Genomic DNA, 16,370 nt, shown 5'->3' with positions numbered 1-16,370 from the left:
TTATTAGCTTTGTAGTAGGGTTGAATCAATAAATCATAGGAAGTTACACTGTATGTACTGTACATATATTTCTCAAGTAGATAATCAGAAATGTAATTTACTTTTTACAATCCGTTATAGACACTTCTTTTTTCCAAAAGGCTTTTGGATTCTGGTTTATACAGCACGTAATCCAGCCTTTCACCAAGTTTCATGCTGCATTCATTCTTACAGTGAAGTAATTTACACTTTACATTCAAACTTATGCAAATAATTGCAAATTTTGCCTTGAGGATGTGGTCTATGAAGCTGTAAATGCCATTGGAAACAATAATAGTATTTATGCAGCATATATGTTTAAGGAATACACAGAAAATGTTTACCTTAACAAAACAATATAGGTCGAACACAGAGCAGATAAAAAGAAGATCAAAACCAGGGTAGATAAAAAGAAGAACTGGATATCTCAAACCTCAGGGAAACACTTAAAAAAGCCCTATGAGGACAGTGGTGCAGGAACATCGTCCTGTTAAAATACTTATTCTTATTTGTTCTCAGCATGTAGGTTGTGATAATATTTTGGGGTCTGATGCTAAGGAAGATAGATGCCGTGTCTGTGGAGGAGATGGCAGTACATGTGAAGCCATTGAAGGTTTCTTCAATGATTCATTGCCCAGAGGAGGTAGGCACATATATGTCCATTCTATTGCACAATAATAAGTCTTTAGCGAATAACAATGCTGCATTGATTTTCAGCATGGCTTTCAGCTGGTGATTCACTTTGACCCTTTTGTCTCATTGTTTCCTTTTTCTGTATTAGTTTGGATTTATGTCAAATACAGAAAAGTGCTTCATTACTGAATACTTAATTCTCATGGCCTTTAATGCACTTAAAAATAAGTGAGTGGGGTTTTTTAATTATTATTTAGTTATGGTGATGTAGTAAGAGTAATGTGTACAATTTTAATGTTTATGGTAGAATCTCATGTTTAGTCACACATGAAATTTTAGAACAGAAAGAATCCAGAAATGTCCTAAAGTTAATCTTATTAAGAACTCAGGAAATGTACATGGGTGATTAGTTCAAAGCATAGCTCAAAGAAGGCAATACTAGTGTTGAGATCTTAGGGTTGTTATCAGTTTGGGCTTCCAAATAGATGAAATGGATGGATGCACTCGAGTAAGTTCAGTTCAATGAGGGTCCACTAAGATTGTTTGGGCTTGGACTGCTTGCCCCTCTGTGAGAAGAAGCTGAGAGAACTGGGCTTATTTAGCCTGGAGAAGAGGAGGTTTGTGGGGACCTAGTATCAGCCTTCCAATATCTACAAGGATGTTATGGAGAAGACAGAGCCAGGCTTTTCACAGTGGTGGGTACATGGTGGGAGAAGAGACAATGGCTATAAATTGAAACAAGACAGGTGCTGACTGAATGAAAGGAAAAACTTTTTCCCCAGGAGGGCACTCCAGCAGTGGGTCAGATTGCCCAGAAAGGTTGTATAAGTTCCATCTTTGGGGGGTTTTGTGACCCAGCCCAATAAAGTGCTGAGTAACTTGGTCTGATCTCCTAGCTGACCCTGCTTATTGCAGGAAGTTGGACTAAATGACTGTCTGACATCTCTCCAACCTGAATTATCCTATGATCCTAAGGTCATTTTGTACTTTAATTACTTTTGATACACTGTTGAAAAGACTTTATTAGCAGTTAAACAAAGGAATTCCTGGATACATGGTAAGTTCCTGCTATCACTTTAAAATTTTTGTATGAATTGTAGAGTTTTCCTTTATATCACATGAAAGAAAATGTATCTCATACTGATTTATTTGTAGTAAATAATTTATTAATGGTTAGTCTTATGAATAATATCGATTTATGGATTTATTTACAACAAATAAAATTTACCTTTGTTTTATAGGCTATATGGAAGTGATTCAAATTCCGAGAGGTTCTGTGCACATTGAAATAAGAGAAGTGGCAATGTCAAAGAACTACATTGGTAAGAGCATGGTTTAAATAGCAGACTGTTATTAAGCCAAAGTTTATGTTGTGATTTTAAGGTACATTTTCTGGTTTGCTCAAACCATACAGATAGTAGAAGCAGCAGAGGGAATTGTTAGCTGTTAATAGTAAGTGATCTACTGTCCCACTCTGAGATAGTGTCTTCCGTCTGGAAAGTCTTTGATCTTGGGGGATTATACTGTTTTAAACACGATTTTATTCTTGGAATAATTATTCATTAACAGCCATAGTTAAATGCTAGCAATACTATCTCCTTATCTTAAGGCAATTTAATGTATTAATTCCACAGTGTTTCTGTGTTGCTCTGTTGTAGGGATTAGATGCCATTCTTGTTTTATAGATAAGGAAAATGAAATTCAGAAAAACCAGGTGCTTGATTGAGATCATTCAGAAGCCTCTTGTAAAGCACAAAATTAAATTCAAATTCTCAGATTATTATTCCTTTATTTAAAGACTGGGTTAAATTTTCTTTCTGGTTTTTTGTTTTGTTTTGTTTTGTTTTTAATACTGACATGTACAAATCTGGCTTCATTGAACTCAAGACAACGTGCATTTCTGAAAGTCTCTGTACCCTGATTTGCATAGCAGTCAGTTCACAGTAGTGCAAGAACACCCATTTCTTAGTCAAAAGTAGATTAGAGACCTGATTAGTTGTACAGCAATTTTAACAGACTAACATAACCAAAAGCTATTACTTGTTTAGGATGAACTGCAGCTGACGAGGCTACTTTTTTCAGTCCATACTCCATGTAGTTGATATATATAATGCTAACACATTGAAAAGGATTATGATGCCTATGAGTTATAAGAGCAATTATCCTCCTAGATACATCAATTCCTAAATTGATTATATTGATGATAATGGTACCTTTTATTGTTGGATGCCTACTTTTCTTTCTGCCTGTCCCCACCCTTCTGTAATTCAGCAGATTCAGTCTCCCTGGATTCTGCAGGAATAATAATGCCACTACTCCAGCAGTAGAGTGCTTATTATTCTTCAGCATCACGCTCCCCTTGGCCCCTCCCCCATGTCAAAATAGGCTGTGGGTAAGGTTGTTCATATATCATATACTGACATTTGAAACAGGTGGTGGGAGAGAGGCATACAATGCATCCTATCATAGTCATTTTCTGCTAAGAACTATTCCATGGACAGCTGAAAACCAGGATAAAGAAGATAACTCTTAGCTATCACAACTGACTTCGTTATTCATCTATTTTATCAGCAGAGGAAAGTAATCTGGAAGAGCATTTAGATTGGCGCCATCTGTATAAAATGAATGAAAAATGTAAATTTTTTGGCTTAAGTAAAAAATACAGACAACTTCATTGGTATTTAATCTGGCCACAGATCTGAAAATGTGAAGTGGTACATAAACACTTTTTTTATGTGCTTGTCACAATTTCAAGAGGTTTCCTGAGTTTCAGGCTCTCTCCTCACTACCTTGCTTCATGGCACAGAAGCCCTGACTACACAAATGGGGGATTCCTCTCCTTCACTAGTTTCTTGTGTTTTCAACTTTCAAAGGTTATTATTATTATATCCTAATGAAAAATAATCTTACTGAATTACAGTACCATTTCATTTTGTGATGGGACATTTTGTTCTGTGAGTGTGAACTAGATCACTATTTTAGGATCACCAATTTCTGGGGAAATGACGGCTTCTAATTTTTTTGCGCCCTTAAAAGAGCCATACAATCACAATGGTGGTTAAAAATGCATTTAATATGTTAAAATACATACCTCAAGGGTATTATTTTATGGATATTTCATTGGTAGCAGTGTCAGCTTCACAGCTCCTTCTCTGTCTTTATGGAATTCCCTCTGTTCCAGGACTGCTGTTTGTGTGGCCATACCATGAACCAGATTAGAGAACTGATTCAGCTGAAAATAACCATTTACACATATTACTGTAGTTTGTTTCATGTGCACTGCTGCCAAATATGTGACCACAGTCTAAGAAATCAATTTATACATTTGGAAGTATACAAAAAAAGCTAAAAATAAAACCCTCTTTCTCTGTGGCTGTCACACTGGCTTCAAAGGTCCTTCTTTATTCATTTCCATTAGCAGGCTTTCAGACTAACTTGAAAGAAACATCCCATGGTCCCTTAAACTAAGATCCAGTTCCCTTGCAAGACATGACCTCAAATTTAGGTTGCAGTTAGACATTTGGCCATTCAGTTAGCTCAATCAGGACCTGCTCTCCCTCCCTCCTCCCGTCTGGATGATAATTTCTGCACCAATATCGCTCGTGTGTTGTGACGGCAAAAGCATATTTCTGCAGCTGCATAAATAATTCAGTATTTTAAACTGATCTGACAAACAAGTAACCCAGCAGCAACAAAACTGCCTGTTTTCAGAGCTGCTGAAATAATGCATGTTTAGTAATGCTGTTATCTTCCTTTAAACGGCTTGATCCAGGGGGCACCTTCCCTTATATTTCCTTTATGCAACAGGGTGTCGTGTGCTAATTTTTTTGTGGGCTTCCTGCATTCTCAGGTTCTCATAAATGATTTGATTAGGACATTAACTTGTTCCCTCTGTCTCATATGCTCATAGCATTATGCCACTGTGTCATCATTGTCATGTAATTATATTATTGGAATGCTATTCACAACTATGTGGCCTTCACCTATGCAAAACAGGATGGATAGAAATTTTGGCTACGTGGAAACAGGACCACCAAAGAAAAAAAATACTGATGTTCAGCTGTAACATAGTTTTTGCATATACCCCTGTGAAATAGATAAATAGTGAAGTACTGTTCCTTTCTTTTAGTATGGTACTGCTTGCAATTTGTCTTGTTCTCCTATACTCACTTTTTTTACCATCTCCTTCTTATACTACAAAACCTATATAGACAATAAGGAATCTGAATTACTTTGAGAATTCCAGATAAGTGAATGTGTCAGAGCTAGTTTCTACACTCAAAGCACGAGATGAGTGTTTCCAAAGTAAATCCAGGGAAGTCAATGGAATAAGATTTATGCTATGAAAAGACATTCCATTTCAGACTTTATGGTGCTGATGGAAATGCTTACTAATCCCTGCTGAACATGGCTGTCACCAGCAGAACATTACTGCCTCTCCAACTATCTCCTGCTCATATGAATGCTCTCTGATCTGTTTTAGAAAATTTGAGCATCATTGAGACATTTTCTGTAACTGTTTAATGTAAACCATCTGTCCACACAGATGTAGTTGAAATTAAAACTTGATTGTAAATTGTCTTATTCCTTATGATTGTGACATGAGTTTTTTCCCTATCTAGTAAAGTCAGTTATCAACAAAAAGTGACATGGCTGTTTGATCATGTATTTCCAACCATCATTTTGCCTTTAAGAACATGTTTCTTTTAAAGTAAATATGAATGCTGAATAACTTGGTAATCTTCATATTCCATCAAGAAGTCAATATCTAATTAATATAATATTCACCTTATAAGTCAAGAAGTCAATATCTAATTAGGAGAGTATTCACCTTAAGATACAAAGTCTGTTTCATACTTAGAAACTTAATCTAATATTAGTGATAAAATATCAAACATAAATCCCTGAGTAATACGTTCTTGCCCAGTCTAATTGGTTGGTTATTTAAGAAATTCCTGTTTTATCTACTGTACTTTTATGATTTAAGGCTGTAAATTAGGAATAATAAAGTTCTTGTCAGATTTTAAGTAGCTAGTATTTGGGTTTGTAGTAGAAATATCTTGGATTTATGCTTTAAGAAGGAAAAAAACCCCAGCAGATAAAGGCAACAAAGCAAGAACTGATTGGCACCATACGTCAGACTCCATGTTCCTTCTCTTTTTTTCCTCTGCACATTATCTGATCTACTTATCCCATGCCCCAACTTCTTAACCTAAAGATTAGATTGATAATTGATTATACACTTGAGATCTACATATATCTTACTTAGAACAGCATACATTGCACATGGGCTTGGTTTTAAAGTTGAAGATTTATTGCAAGTTGCATGAGGCAGTCTGTTGTATTCCATGTAGCATCTGCATGTTGAAATCTGCGAAATATACCTGCACATTGAAGATTATTGCAGAGGCAATATTGTCAAACTGCATTTGCAAGCTGCGAGATTTTGACCAGGGCTAAATAAAAGACTCTGTATTGCTTGAAAAAATAGTGATATTGAGCTGAAGCTCACATACTTCAAACAGATTAGTAGATTAATTTGCAATGGCTTCTCCATTATAAATGCTGCTTCCAATTTTTAGGTGGCTTGTATTTTTTTTTAAGCTTTAAAATCTGAAGAGGATGACTACTATATTAATGGTGCCTGGACTATTGACTGGCCAAGAAAGTTTGATGTTGCTGGAACAGCTTTCCATTACAAGAGGCCAACAGATGAACCAGAGTCTTTGGAAGCACTAGGCCCTACTTCAGAAAATCTCATAGTCATGGTAAAGTTATAATTAATATATTTCTGAAAATTGAAGTATGTATTTGTGTTCTGAGAAAAGACAAGGCTATGAATGAAATCAAAATAGGTTGTTTTCAAAGAGCTGGGACTTTGCATTTGTGTTTTAACACAGCTTTCTTACCTTACCAAACTGCCTGGAAAACATTGTGATGAAACAGGAATAAAGTCAGAAGAGCCCCAGGAAATCTCACAGAAAAAGCCCCATCTCTGTTAAATGTGGTTCAGAATAATGGTAGTCCAAATTGTAAATGGGGCGTATGTTGTGTGTCTGCATACTGCTGATACATGTAAGTGTTGAGATATAGCATGACAGCTCCTGACAGTTCTGTGGTGGTTTTAAAACTGGCCTGAGTGTGAAGTATACTCTTTCCACAGCAAGAGTATCATGATTTGAATATGATTTGACAGTATGTTGCTGTGACATACATTGCTCAGAATAGATTGTACAAAATATGAGAACGTAACAGAAGATGTGAGCAGGGTCCTGACACCCTGTCTCTGACACCAGGCAATAGACAGCCTACTGTTGTACTACCATGTTGAGGAGGAGCATAAGAACAATGTGTTACTTGTCCAGTATGTTCTGTCATCTTCCAGATTTGCAGCTCAAGGACTGCTTGAACCAGAAGGGATATTTTCATGTATAGAATGATGTTGCCTGGGTATTCACATTTTAGGCAGCATTTTCAAACACTTGAATCCTGGGGTTTCAGCTGTAGGTGTGGATAAGCTAAAGAGTCCATACAGAATGAATTACACAATGATTAACTTCCTTTTCTCATTCAGTCAGTGCCACTGACTTTATTACTGAAAGTTCTCTGCTATTTTGTCCGGTGAAGATAGGCAGATATGCCTCTGCAAAATATCAAAATGGAGAAGGCAGACAGGGATGAGAAGTAGCTCTGAGATGTGTCAGATTTCTCCATCTAACATGATGTATATTATTAGTGAGAGAAAGAAAAAGGTTGATAGAGAGTCAAAGGCTAGTGTTGAACAGGTGGTATGTGGAAGTGCAGTTCAGTGATTGCTGCACTTCCGTCTGTATCACTTGCAGCAATACGGCTGCAGCAAGAGTCTTGATATTTCTTTAAAGGAATTACAGGTGTAATTCCACTAAGCTAATGCAGTTGGCTATTGCATTAGGGCAAAACAATAACCTCAGCAACAGTCTGTTGCTGTTCCTATTATTACTATTATTATAGTCACTAGAAGAGCAAACAAAGCCAGAGCTAGGTTCATAACTGCTTAACCAACTTTGACCTCACATAATTGTTCATCTGTCAAGTTAATTTCCATCAAGACATTGATTTTATGAAAACTGGCTTTTTACAACAATTGTGTCAAGACTAAAGAACTGACAGAAGTTATCAAGTTGTGTTAAGGGGGAAAAAAAGACAAAGGTCACCTTAGACAATAATAATTTTCATTTGTATGTTTTTAAAGTTAGTCCAGGTTCTTTTGGGAATACCTAAAAGAACTATTATGGCTTCCTATATTACTTTTTCCCCTTCCACAGGACATAACATATAGCTAGATTAAATGTCACTGTAGTTGCCCTCTGCTTGCCTGTTTTAATGGTATAACCAGTTGTTTTCAACTACAGATTCTGCTACAGGAACAAAATTTGGGTATAAGGTATAAATTCAATGTTCCCATCTCTCGCACTGGCAGTGGAGACAATGAAGTTGGCTTTGCATGGAATCATCTGCCTTGGTCAGAATGTTCTGCAACTTGTGCTGGAGGTAAGACACCAGGCAGTCAAGCTATAGGGTAAACCGATTTGCAAGGTACACTATACTGTATAATTATGTAGGTAACTAATTGAAAACATTTCTTTCAGACATGCCTCAAACCTTAATTTAGTAAAGGAACATTTATTTTATCACAACGGATTTTGTTGTTTTCAAGTACATTTAATATTTTCAGATGTTTTTTGTTAAATATAGTGTATCTTGGCACAGTGTGTCTCACTGTGCTTATTCTTCTGAGATTCTCTGAAGCGGGTATGTTTGCTTTTCACAGGAGATTTCTTGATAAAACCAGAAGGCAAATAAAGGGATGCGTCTTTTTGTATTTGTAGGCATGTTTCACATAAATCTAGTCATGCTTCCTATCTTCCAGCCACCAAAATTTAGGATGCATACTGGCAGCTCTTCTGCAGCAGATGATAACATCTGGATTATACTTCCCAGCCCTCTGTTAAGGGCTCTGTTAAGTACCTGAGAATTGTTGCCCTTTGGCAGCAGTTGGGGATTTCTAGGTTGTCCCATGTGATTCATCATGGGTACCTTTTGCCCACAATTTACTGTATTCCTAACCCTCCCTCTAGTGGCCACCAATGCAATTCTTTACTTCTGGCTGGGAGAGCAGGACAGTTGGCTTCCTTCAAAGCCAACACCATTGCTGCTGCAAGGACTGGTGAGTAGAGGTGCTGTGTGAACAGCATCTTTTTTCTCTCTGGAGACTGAATGCATCATCTCCCCAACATACCTCAGTTTCACAAGATATGGGAGAATCCTTTAAATCCTCTTCAGAATATCATATCCTCTTCAGAATATCAATTTTCTGCTGCACTGTGCACCGCCCATGGCAAGAGGAAGACACCATTATTTTTTTTTAAAGAATCCTTGGACCAAATATTTGTCTTTTTTTTTTTTTTTTTAATGTCTACTAGAGGTATTCATGTTTAGCACCATCTTGACTCATCTTTCTGCTGGAACTTGCTGTGGCTGTAACTGGTTGTTGGCTGTTGGGTGTTTCAATACAAGTGCTTAGCCATACGTAAGATACAAAGAACAGCAGAAATTCTCTTCTGTGCAAAGTCTTGAAACAAAATAGAGGAAGGTGCTAACTTTCTCCAATATTTTTATTATTAATTTGTTTGATTCTTGGGTGACAGATTGCTATTGCTTTTTTTTTTTTTTTTTGCTACTAATGTGGTAAAGGGTAGTCTGGTAAGAAAAGGAACATTTAAAAGAATGATTATAAAAAGGGAAAGTGCTTAGCTCAAAGCAAAAGACAGTTCCATGTATCAGAACTTTACAAGCAATGCCAAATCCTATTTTTATGATGGCAACGAGTTATTAATCTTTTTGAAGTCATGGGAAAAATCCCATTGATTTGGGTAGAGACAAGGTTTTAGCCATGGATCTACTATCATGCAAGTCATTGTTGTTTCACAGATTCAACAATATATAATGGAAAAAATAATTGGCTTTGAAGGAGTAGGCACTTATCCAGATTAAATAATTTTTATTTCATTAATTATTTTTAAGGGAAGATTTCTGAATCCATGAAAACTGCATACATCTATTAATTTGAAATTTTTTTGGGGTGGAGCAAGATTTTCTTTGGTACCTTATGGTGGCTAACGCAGGCACTTTTCTCTCCTTTCTTTCAGCTTAGTATGAGGAAATACTGTGGTAACTTATTTTCATTGAGCTCTGTGCTCAGGGAATCGATATTTCATAGTAGCTGTATTTCATGTTAAGAACCGTATCTGCTTTCTCGATGAGTACCTGCTATTCTCCCCAGTTTATGAAACACCTTTTGCCATATGCCAAAAGAAGACACAATTCTAAAAATGAGCTGAATCAGTGAAAAAGAAAAGGGACTCAAGGGTTGTAGACACAGAGACCATAACTGGAAAAATTGGTTAATATCACAGAAACATAGAATGGTTTAGGTTGGAAGGGACCTTAAAGATCGTCTAGTTCCAACCCCACTGCCATGGGCAGGGACACCTCCCACTAGACCAGGATGCTCAAAGTCCATACAACCTGGCCTTGAACACTTCCAGGAATGGGGCATCCACAGCTTCTCTGGGCAACCTGTTCCAGTGTCTCACCACCCTCACAGTAAAGAGTATCTAAATCTAATCTAAATCTACCTTCTTTCGGTTTAAAACCATTACCCCTCATCCTAATGCTACACTCCCTGATAAAGAGCCCCTCCCCATCTTTCCTGTAGGCCACCTTCAGGTACTGAAAGGCCACTATGAGGTCTCTCTGGAGCCTTCTCGTCTCCAGGCTGAACAACCCCAACTCTCTCTCTCAGCCTGTCTTCGTAGCAGAGATGCTCCAGCCCTCTGATCATCTTTGTGGCCCTCCCCTAGACTCGCTCCAACGGGTCCAGATCTTTCCTGATCTGAGGGTGCCAGAGCTGGACACAGTACTCCCACCGGAGCAGAGCAGAGCAATAGAATCACCTCCTGTGGCCTGCTGGCCATGTCTCCTTTGATGCAGCCAAGCATATGGTTGGCTTTCTGGGCTGCAACTACATATTGCCTGCTCGTGTTGAGCTTCTCATCAACCAGCACCCCCAAGTCTTTCTCTTCAGGGCTGCTCTCAAGCCATTCTCCTCCCAGCCTCTATTTGTGCATGGGATTGCCCTGACCCACATGCAGGACCTTGCACTTGGCCTTGTTGAACCACCTGAGCTTCACATGGGCTCACTGCTGGAGCTTGTCCAGGTCCTTCTGGATGGCATCATGTCCCTCAAGCCTGTCAACCACACCACACATCTTGGTATCATCTGCAAATTTGCTGAGGGTGCACTCAATCCCACTGTCCATTTCACTAACAAAGATGTTAAACAGCACTGGTCCCAGTATGGACCCCTGAGGAACACCACTCGTCAGTTGAACATTGAACCAGTGGCTGTCTTCAAGTGTGACCATCCAGCCAATACCTTATCCACCAAATTGTCCATCTGTGACGTCCATATCTCTCCAATTTAGAGACAATGATGTTGTGTGGTATCAAATGCATTGCACAAGTCCAGGTAGATGATCTCAGTTGCTCTTCCCTTGTCCACTAGTGCTGTAACCCCACTGTAGAAGGCCACCAAACTTGTCAGGCACAATTTTCCCTTTGTGAAGCCCTGTTGGCTATCACGTCCTTATTTTCCTTGTGCCTTAGCATAGCTTCCAGGAGGATCTGCTCCATGATCATTCCAGGCACAGAGGTGAGAGTGACTGGCCTGTAGTTGCCCCAGGTCTTGCTTTTTTTCCTTTGTAAAAATGGGGGTTATGTTTCCCCTTTTTTCTTTGGTGGTAACTTCACAGGACTGCCACAACTTCACAAATACAATGACTGTGGCTTGGCAACTTCACCTGCCAGTTTCCTCAGGACCCACAGATACACCTCATCAGGTCCCATGGACTTGTGCACCTTTAGGTTCCTTAGGTGGTCTTGAACGTGATCTCCTCCTACAGTGGGTGGTTCCTTATTCTTTCAGTGCTGCCTTTGCCCTCTGCCACTTGGGCAGTGTCGATAGGGCATTTGCTGGTGAGGACTGAGGCAAAAAAGTCATTGAGTACCTCAGCCGTCTCCATGTCCTGGGTGACCAGGTCTCCCATTTCCTTCCGGAGATGGCCTATGTTTTCCCTAGTCTCCCTTTTATCACTGATGTACTTGTAGAAGATTTTCTTGTTGTTCTTGATGTCCCTGGCCAGATTTAAATCTCTTGGGGCTTTAGCTTTCCTAACCTGATCCCTGGCTGCTTGGACAATTTCTCTGTATTCCTCCCAGGCTATCTGTCCTTGCTTCCACTCTCTTTAGAGTTCCTTTTTTTCGTTAGAGATTGTCCAGGAGCTCCTTGTTCATCCATGCAGACCTCCTGGTGTTTTTGCCTGACGTCCTCTTTGTTAGGACGCTCACTCCTGAGCTTGAAGGAAGTGATCCTTGAATATTAACCAGCTGTCTTGGGCCCCTGTTTCCACCAGGGCTTTATTGCATGGTACATTGCCAAACAGATCCCTGAAGATGCCAAAGTCTTCTCTTGTGAAGTCTAGGGTAGTGAGCCTGCTGTGCACACTCCTTTGCTTCCCTAAGGATCTTGAACTCCACCATCTCATGGTCAATACAGCCAAGGCTACCCTTGAGCTTCACGTTCCCCAGGAGCCCATCCTTGTTTGTGAGAACAAGGTCCACCATACCATCTCTTCTTGTTAGCTGCTCTATCACTTGGAGAAGGAAGTTATCATTGACATATTCCAGGAACCTCCTGGATTGCCTATGCCCTGCTGTATTGCTGTTGTTACATAAATATGAAGTGCTGAGAAAACTTAGAAATGAAACCACTGCATGGCTTTGTTTGTTTCTATAGGATTCATTATGAAGTCTGTTATTGAAGTTCCATTTACTTGAAGTCTGTCTTTAGAAGAGACGTTTTGCTCTACTTCAAAGGATAACAAATTATTAAACAGTTAAAGATTTTTTCACTGAAGTAAAAGAAGGACAATAAGCATGTATGAGGAATGCTAGTATGGAAATTATTTTTTATTTGTGAGGTTAAAATATTATATAGGGACTTTGGGGCAAACTGTGAACAAGTTAAAGGCATCAACATTTCCCTGCCTCTTATTGTAGCTGGTGTAGCTCACCTGTGGTGTATGGACTGATCAAGGTTTGATCATATGATTTCTTGACCCAGGAAAGCTCTAGTTGATGCAGAGCCAGGTACACTTTTATAGCAAAGCATAGGCTCTCTGTCAAATCTGTAGACAAATCTAAGTCCTAACCAACACACTTATATCTCTGAACGTGTCTGTATTTTAATGTTATGGGTTTTTTGTCTAGGTTTATGTAACACTTAAAAAGCTGTCTTAACAAATTTGCAAGGAAATGACAGAATTAAGGCTGACTATGAAATCTTAAATTGTTTTCTTTAGTTGTGGCTGTTCTGTGAAACAGGGACCAGTTGAGCAGGGACCATTCTCTGAGACTGTGTCACAGGCTAGCTCATGTCCTGTCCACACTACTTAAGTATAGTTCTCTCTAAATTAAACCGACTATATCTGCATTACATACCATTTGACCTAGTCTGTTACTCTTAAAACTTAGTTATTACTTGATGTATGCTTTTTAATTCAAAGAACCTAAAAAATAAAAAATGAGGTCTGCATTACAGCCCACCAAAGTGATGTTTCTGTGTAGTGAACTTGTGGATATGTGTTCAATGTCATGAAGTAGAAAAGGCTAGAGCAGCGTTTTGACAGTACAAAGTTTAAATAGTTTTGGAGTATTGTATATTGCAGAAATGTCTGATATTTGCGCAGTGTCTTCATAATAGTATTTTGAGAGCAATCCACTGTATTCAGCTGTTCCTAGAGCTGTTTGTAGGCCTTGTCTTGGAGAAGTATACCTAGAGCAGCCAGGAGTCAAGGAGCAAACTATAATCTTTATTAGATGGTAACATGCTGTCTTTTCCATTGGACTTCTATATTGTGTTCATCTCTGCTGTGCTGATGAGTCACATCTGAACAGTAAAGGCGCACTGACTTTTCAAACAGCACCTGTCGCAGTTTTGCAGAATGGGAAGAACATGGTAAATGGAATGGTGCGAAGGAGGGAGGAAGAGGAGGCTTCCCTGCTTATGACAGTTCAATACAGTGCCAGAGCTCTGGATTCCATTCTTGCCTCCCTGGTGTGGTTCTTATGTGAAACTGAGCAACTCAAAGCATACATTGCTTGCTAATTATCAGTTCATCATTATATGGGTACCTCTCTGGAAAGTCTGACCTCTGAGGCATGCAGTGAATTTCATCATTGCATGGACTGTGTGTAAAGCAAAGTATTCTGAAAACTCAGCCTGTCACCTGAAACCAATGGACTCTTTCCAGAGCAGACATTATACCTCCTTCCCACCGCCTTAAATTTCTTCCATGCGTAGTAAATTATAGCAGTAAATGGCAACAAATGACAGCGTTTGTTATGTGGAATTTACCAGGTATCCTAAGAGTTGGTTTTGGTTTCATTCATTCTATTAGAGTTCATATCCAGATAAGTTAAATGTCTTTGTAAGACATGTTTTTTTATTAAATAATCAGTCAGTATACAACTATAAGTAAAGTGATTGCCATCCAGTTTTCTTTGCTGCTTATCACTCTTGTACAGTGGTGCCTACTATGTTTTTCTTTCATGCCCCCAGATGAATTATGAAACTGCCTTTAGACAAATAAAACATACTTGTCCTCATCAAGAAAAATGTAAGTTTGGCTCTATGATGAACATCTTGTGATCTGATGAGTGAGCACTGAAAGTATGTCTGGGTTAACCAGCATGCACCAGTTTTAGTGATGCAGGATTCACTATGTATTGGTACTGGCATCTTTATAATTAACTGTTGCAATTTCAAACCACACTTTTTGGGATTGCTTTTAAAAATAGATATAGCATTTACATGGCTGCAATTTTAATTTAAGAATAAAATGTGCTCCGTGTAATTTAAAATTTGGCTGCTGAAAGTCATGCAGACTATTTGTGAATTGAAATCTGCAAAACATCTCAGTTCTCTGGAGATTATGGTCACTAAACCAGTGGAGTTTTGTTTTCTATTAGAATTGCATTGACCAGTCATGAGGACATTTTATGTCTTTTATTATAAACTATAAATCTGTAGATTTGAAAGCAGAGTGTTTCTGTCTAACTACTTGTAATTATTCCCCCAAGAGTTTAAATGAACTTATTTAGCTGTGCTTTTTAGATTATTTTAAGAGAGACCATATACTCAGGGAAGAGTTGATAATTTAAAAATATTTTGTTTCAAGGCCCACAGATCTTAACCAAGTTGTAGCTGTTGTCTGGGTAAGAACTGCACTTCTGACTTTTTGCATTTCTTTTTCTTGCCTTAAAGTTAGAAACTGAATTTTGTTTCTGAGATTTTATTTTAAATAACACTGCAATTATAAAGCAGTGACCCTGTGTGGCAACATGCTGCAGAACATTTTAAAACTGGATTAATATACCTCCTGGCATGGATTAAAGATTCTGTACTCTCTGGATGAATAGTGGTGAATACTGTCTTACAGTGATGTGCTACCTGATCAACATTCAATAAATTACACGTCTGACAATTTTTTTTGAAAAATGAGCACAATGATACTTTCTGTTCATAGTACTTCAGAATACTTATTACATAGGTCCTCAGAAATTAACTTACTGAGGCTCCCAATTTTTAGCCAAAGCCTAGAAGGAAAAGTGTCTGATGCCTGTAGGAAATTCAGTGAAAATATAACAATAATATCTATGGTTTCCCATAAATATATTTACAAGAGTGGTATGCATCATTAAAATGCTTATTTCTGAAGTGTGTATAAATTATTATTTTTAAGCAATTATATTTGAGAGAAATATCATTATGAAGGCAACATTCAACCTATTTTAACAGCCACCAAGAGAATTAAGGCAGTTTGTGATAGAAAAGGTAAATGATTACTCATCAGTTGAAGCTGGACATAAGTCCCATGTCAATTAGTAGCACTATGTTACTAGCATTGCTGTTTGTCTAGACCTTTTAAATACTATTTCTCATCATGGTGAAATTTGAGTAGAATATTTTAATATATAACTAATTTTCTAGACCAAGAAAATGTGGTTGATTCAGAGTTAGGCTGACAGTTGGACTAGATGACCTTAAAGGTCACTTCCAGGCTGGACAATTCTATGATTCTATGATTGATCTAGGCTTTCTTAAGGCTTTTGTTGTCACCTACCTCTAAAAAAGAATTAGAAAAGATTAGTCAACAAGAGGCATGCTTAAAATGGTAATTACTGGGCCAAAAGTCTGTGAGCTTAGTGGGCTTCTTAAAGACCTCTCACATGTCTCATAAGACTTCAGTTTTTCTTGTTCTGATGGCAGCATAGAAAGTAGAAACCTCTGATGAAATTTGCTGACAGTGCAGTGCTAGGAGACATATGGGGAGACTGGGATATGTTGCAGTCATGATAAAGGCAGATTTGGTTTTAGGATGTATTTATTTAAAAGTATTAATGACACTGGATAAGGCATTAGTAAAATCTCTCTGGAGTACTAGGCACCATTTGTATTGTGGCTGTAATAAACTCGGGTGTGAGCAGATGCACAGAAGGTTTGTGAGGTTGACCAAAGGAATGGCATGTCTAACAACACAGAGACTGCAAGGGTTGAC

The 16,370-nt window shown here is 38.2% G+C and overlaps 1 protein-coding gene across 3 annotated transcripts in view; it reads left to right on the top strand.

Moving 5' to 3' along the window:
* The window catches only part of ADAMTS6 (ADAM metallopeptidase with thrombospondin type 1 motif 6), a 153,059-nt gene that overhangs the window by 115,213 nt on the left and 21,476 nt on the right, over positions 1-16,370 (top strand). For all 3 annotated transcript variants that reach the window (XM_074166099.1, XM_074166098.1, XM_074166097.1), the window contains 4 exons: positions 538-661; positions 1,893-1,973; positions 6,256-6,419; positions 8,043-8,181. In XM_074166099.1, the coding sequence (XP_074022200.1) occupies positions 538-661; positions 1,893-1,973; positions 6,256-6,419; positions 8,043-8,181 (508 nt within the window). The remainder of the gene's footprint in view (positions 1-537; positions 662-1,892; positions 1,974-6,255; positions 6,420-8,042; positions 8,182-16,370) is intronic.

This window comes from Numenius arquata, chromosome Z (genome assembly GCF_964106895.1).
Source record: "Numenius arquata chromosome Z, bNumArq3.hap1.1, whole genome shotgun sequence".
Lineage (NCBI taxonomy): Eukaryota > Metazoa > Chordata > Aves > Charadriiformes > Scolopacidae > Numenius > Numenius arquata.
The sequence above is the reverse complement of the archived record's forward strand: the minus strand, read 5'-3'. Positions and strand labels throughout refer to the sequence as shown.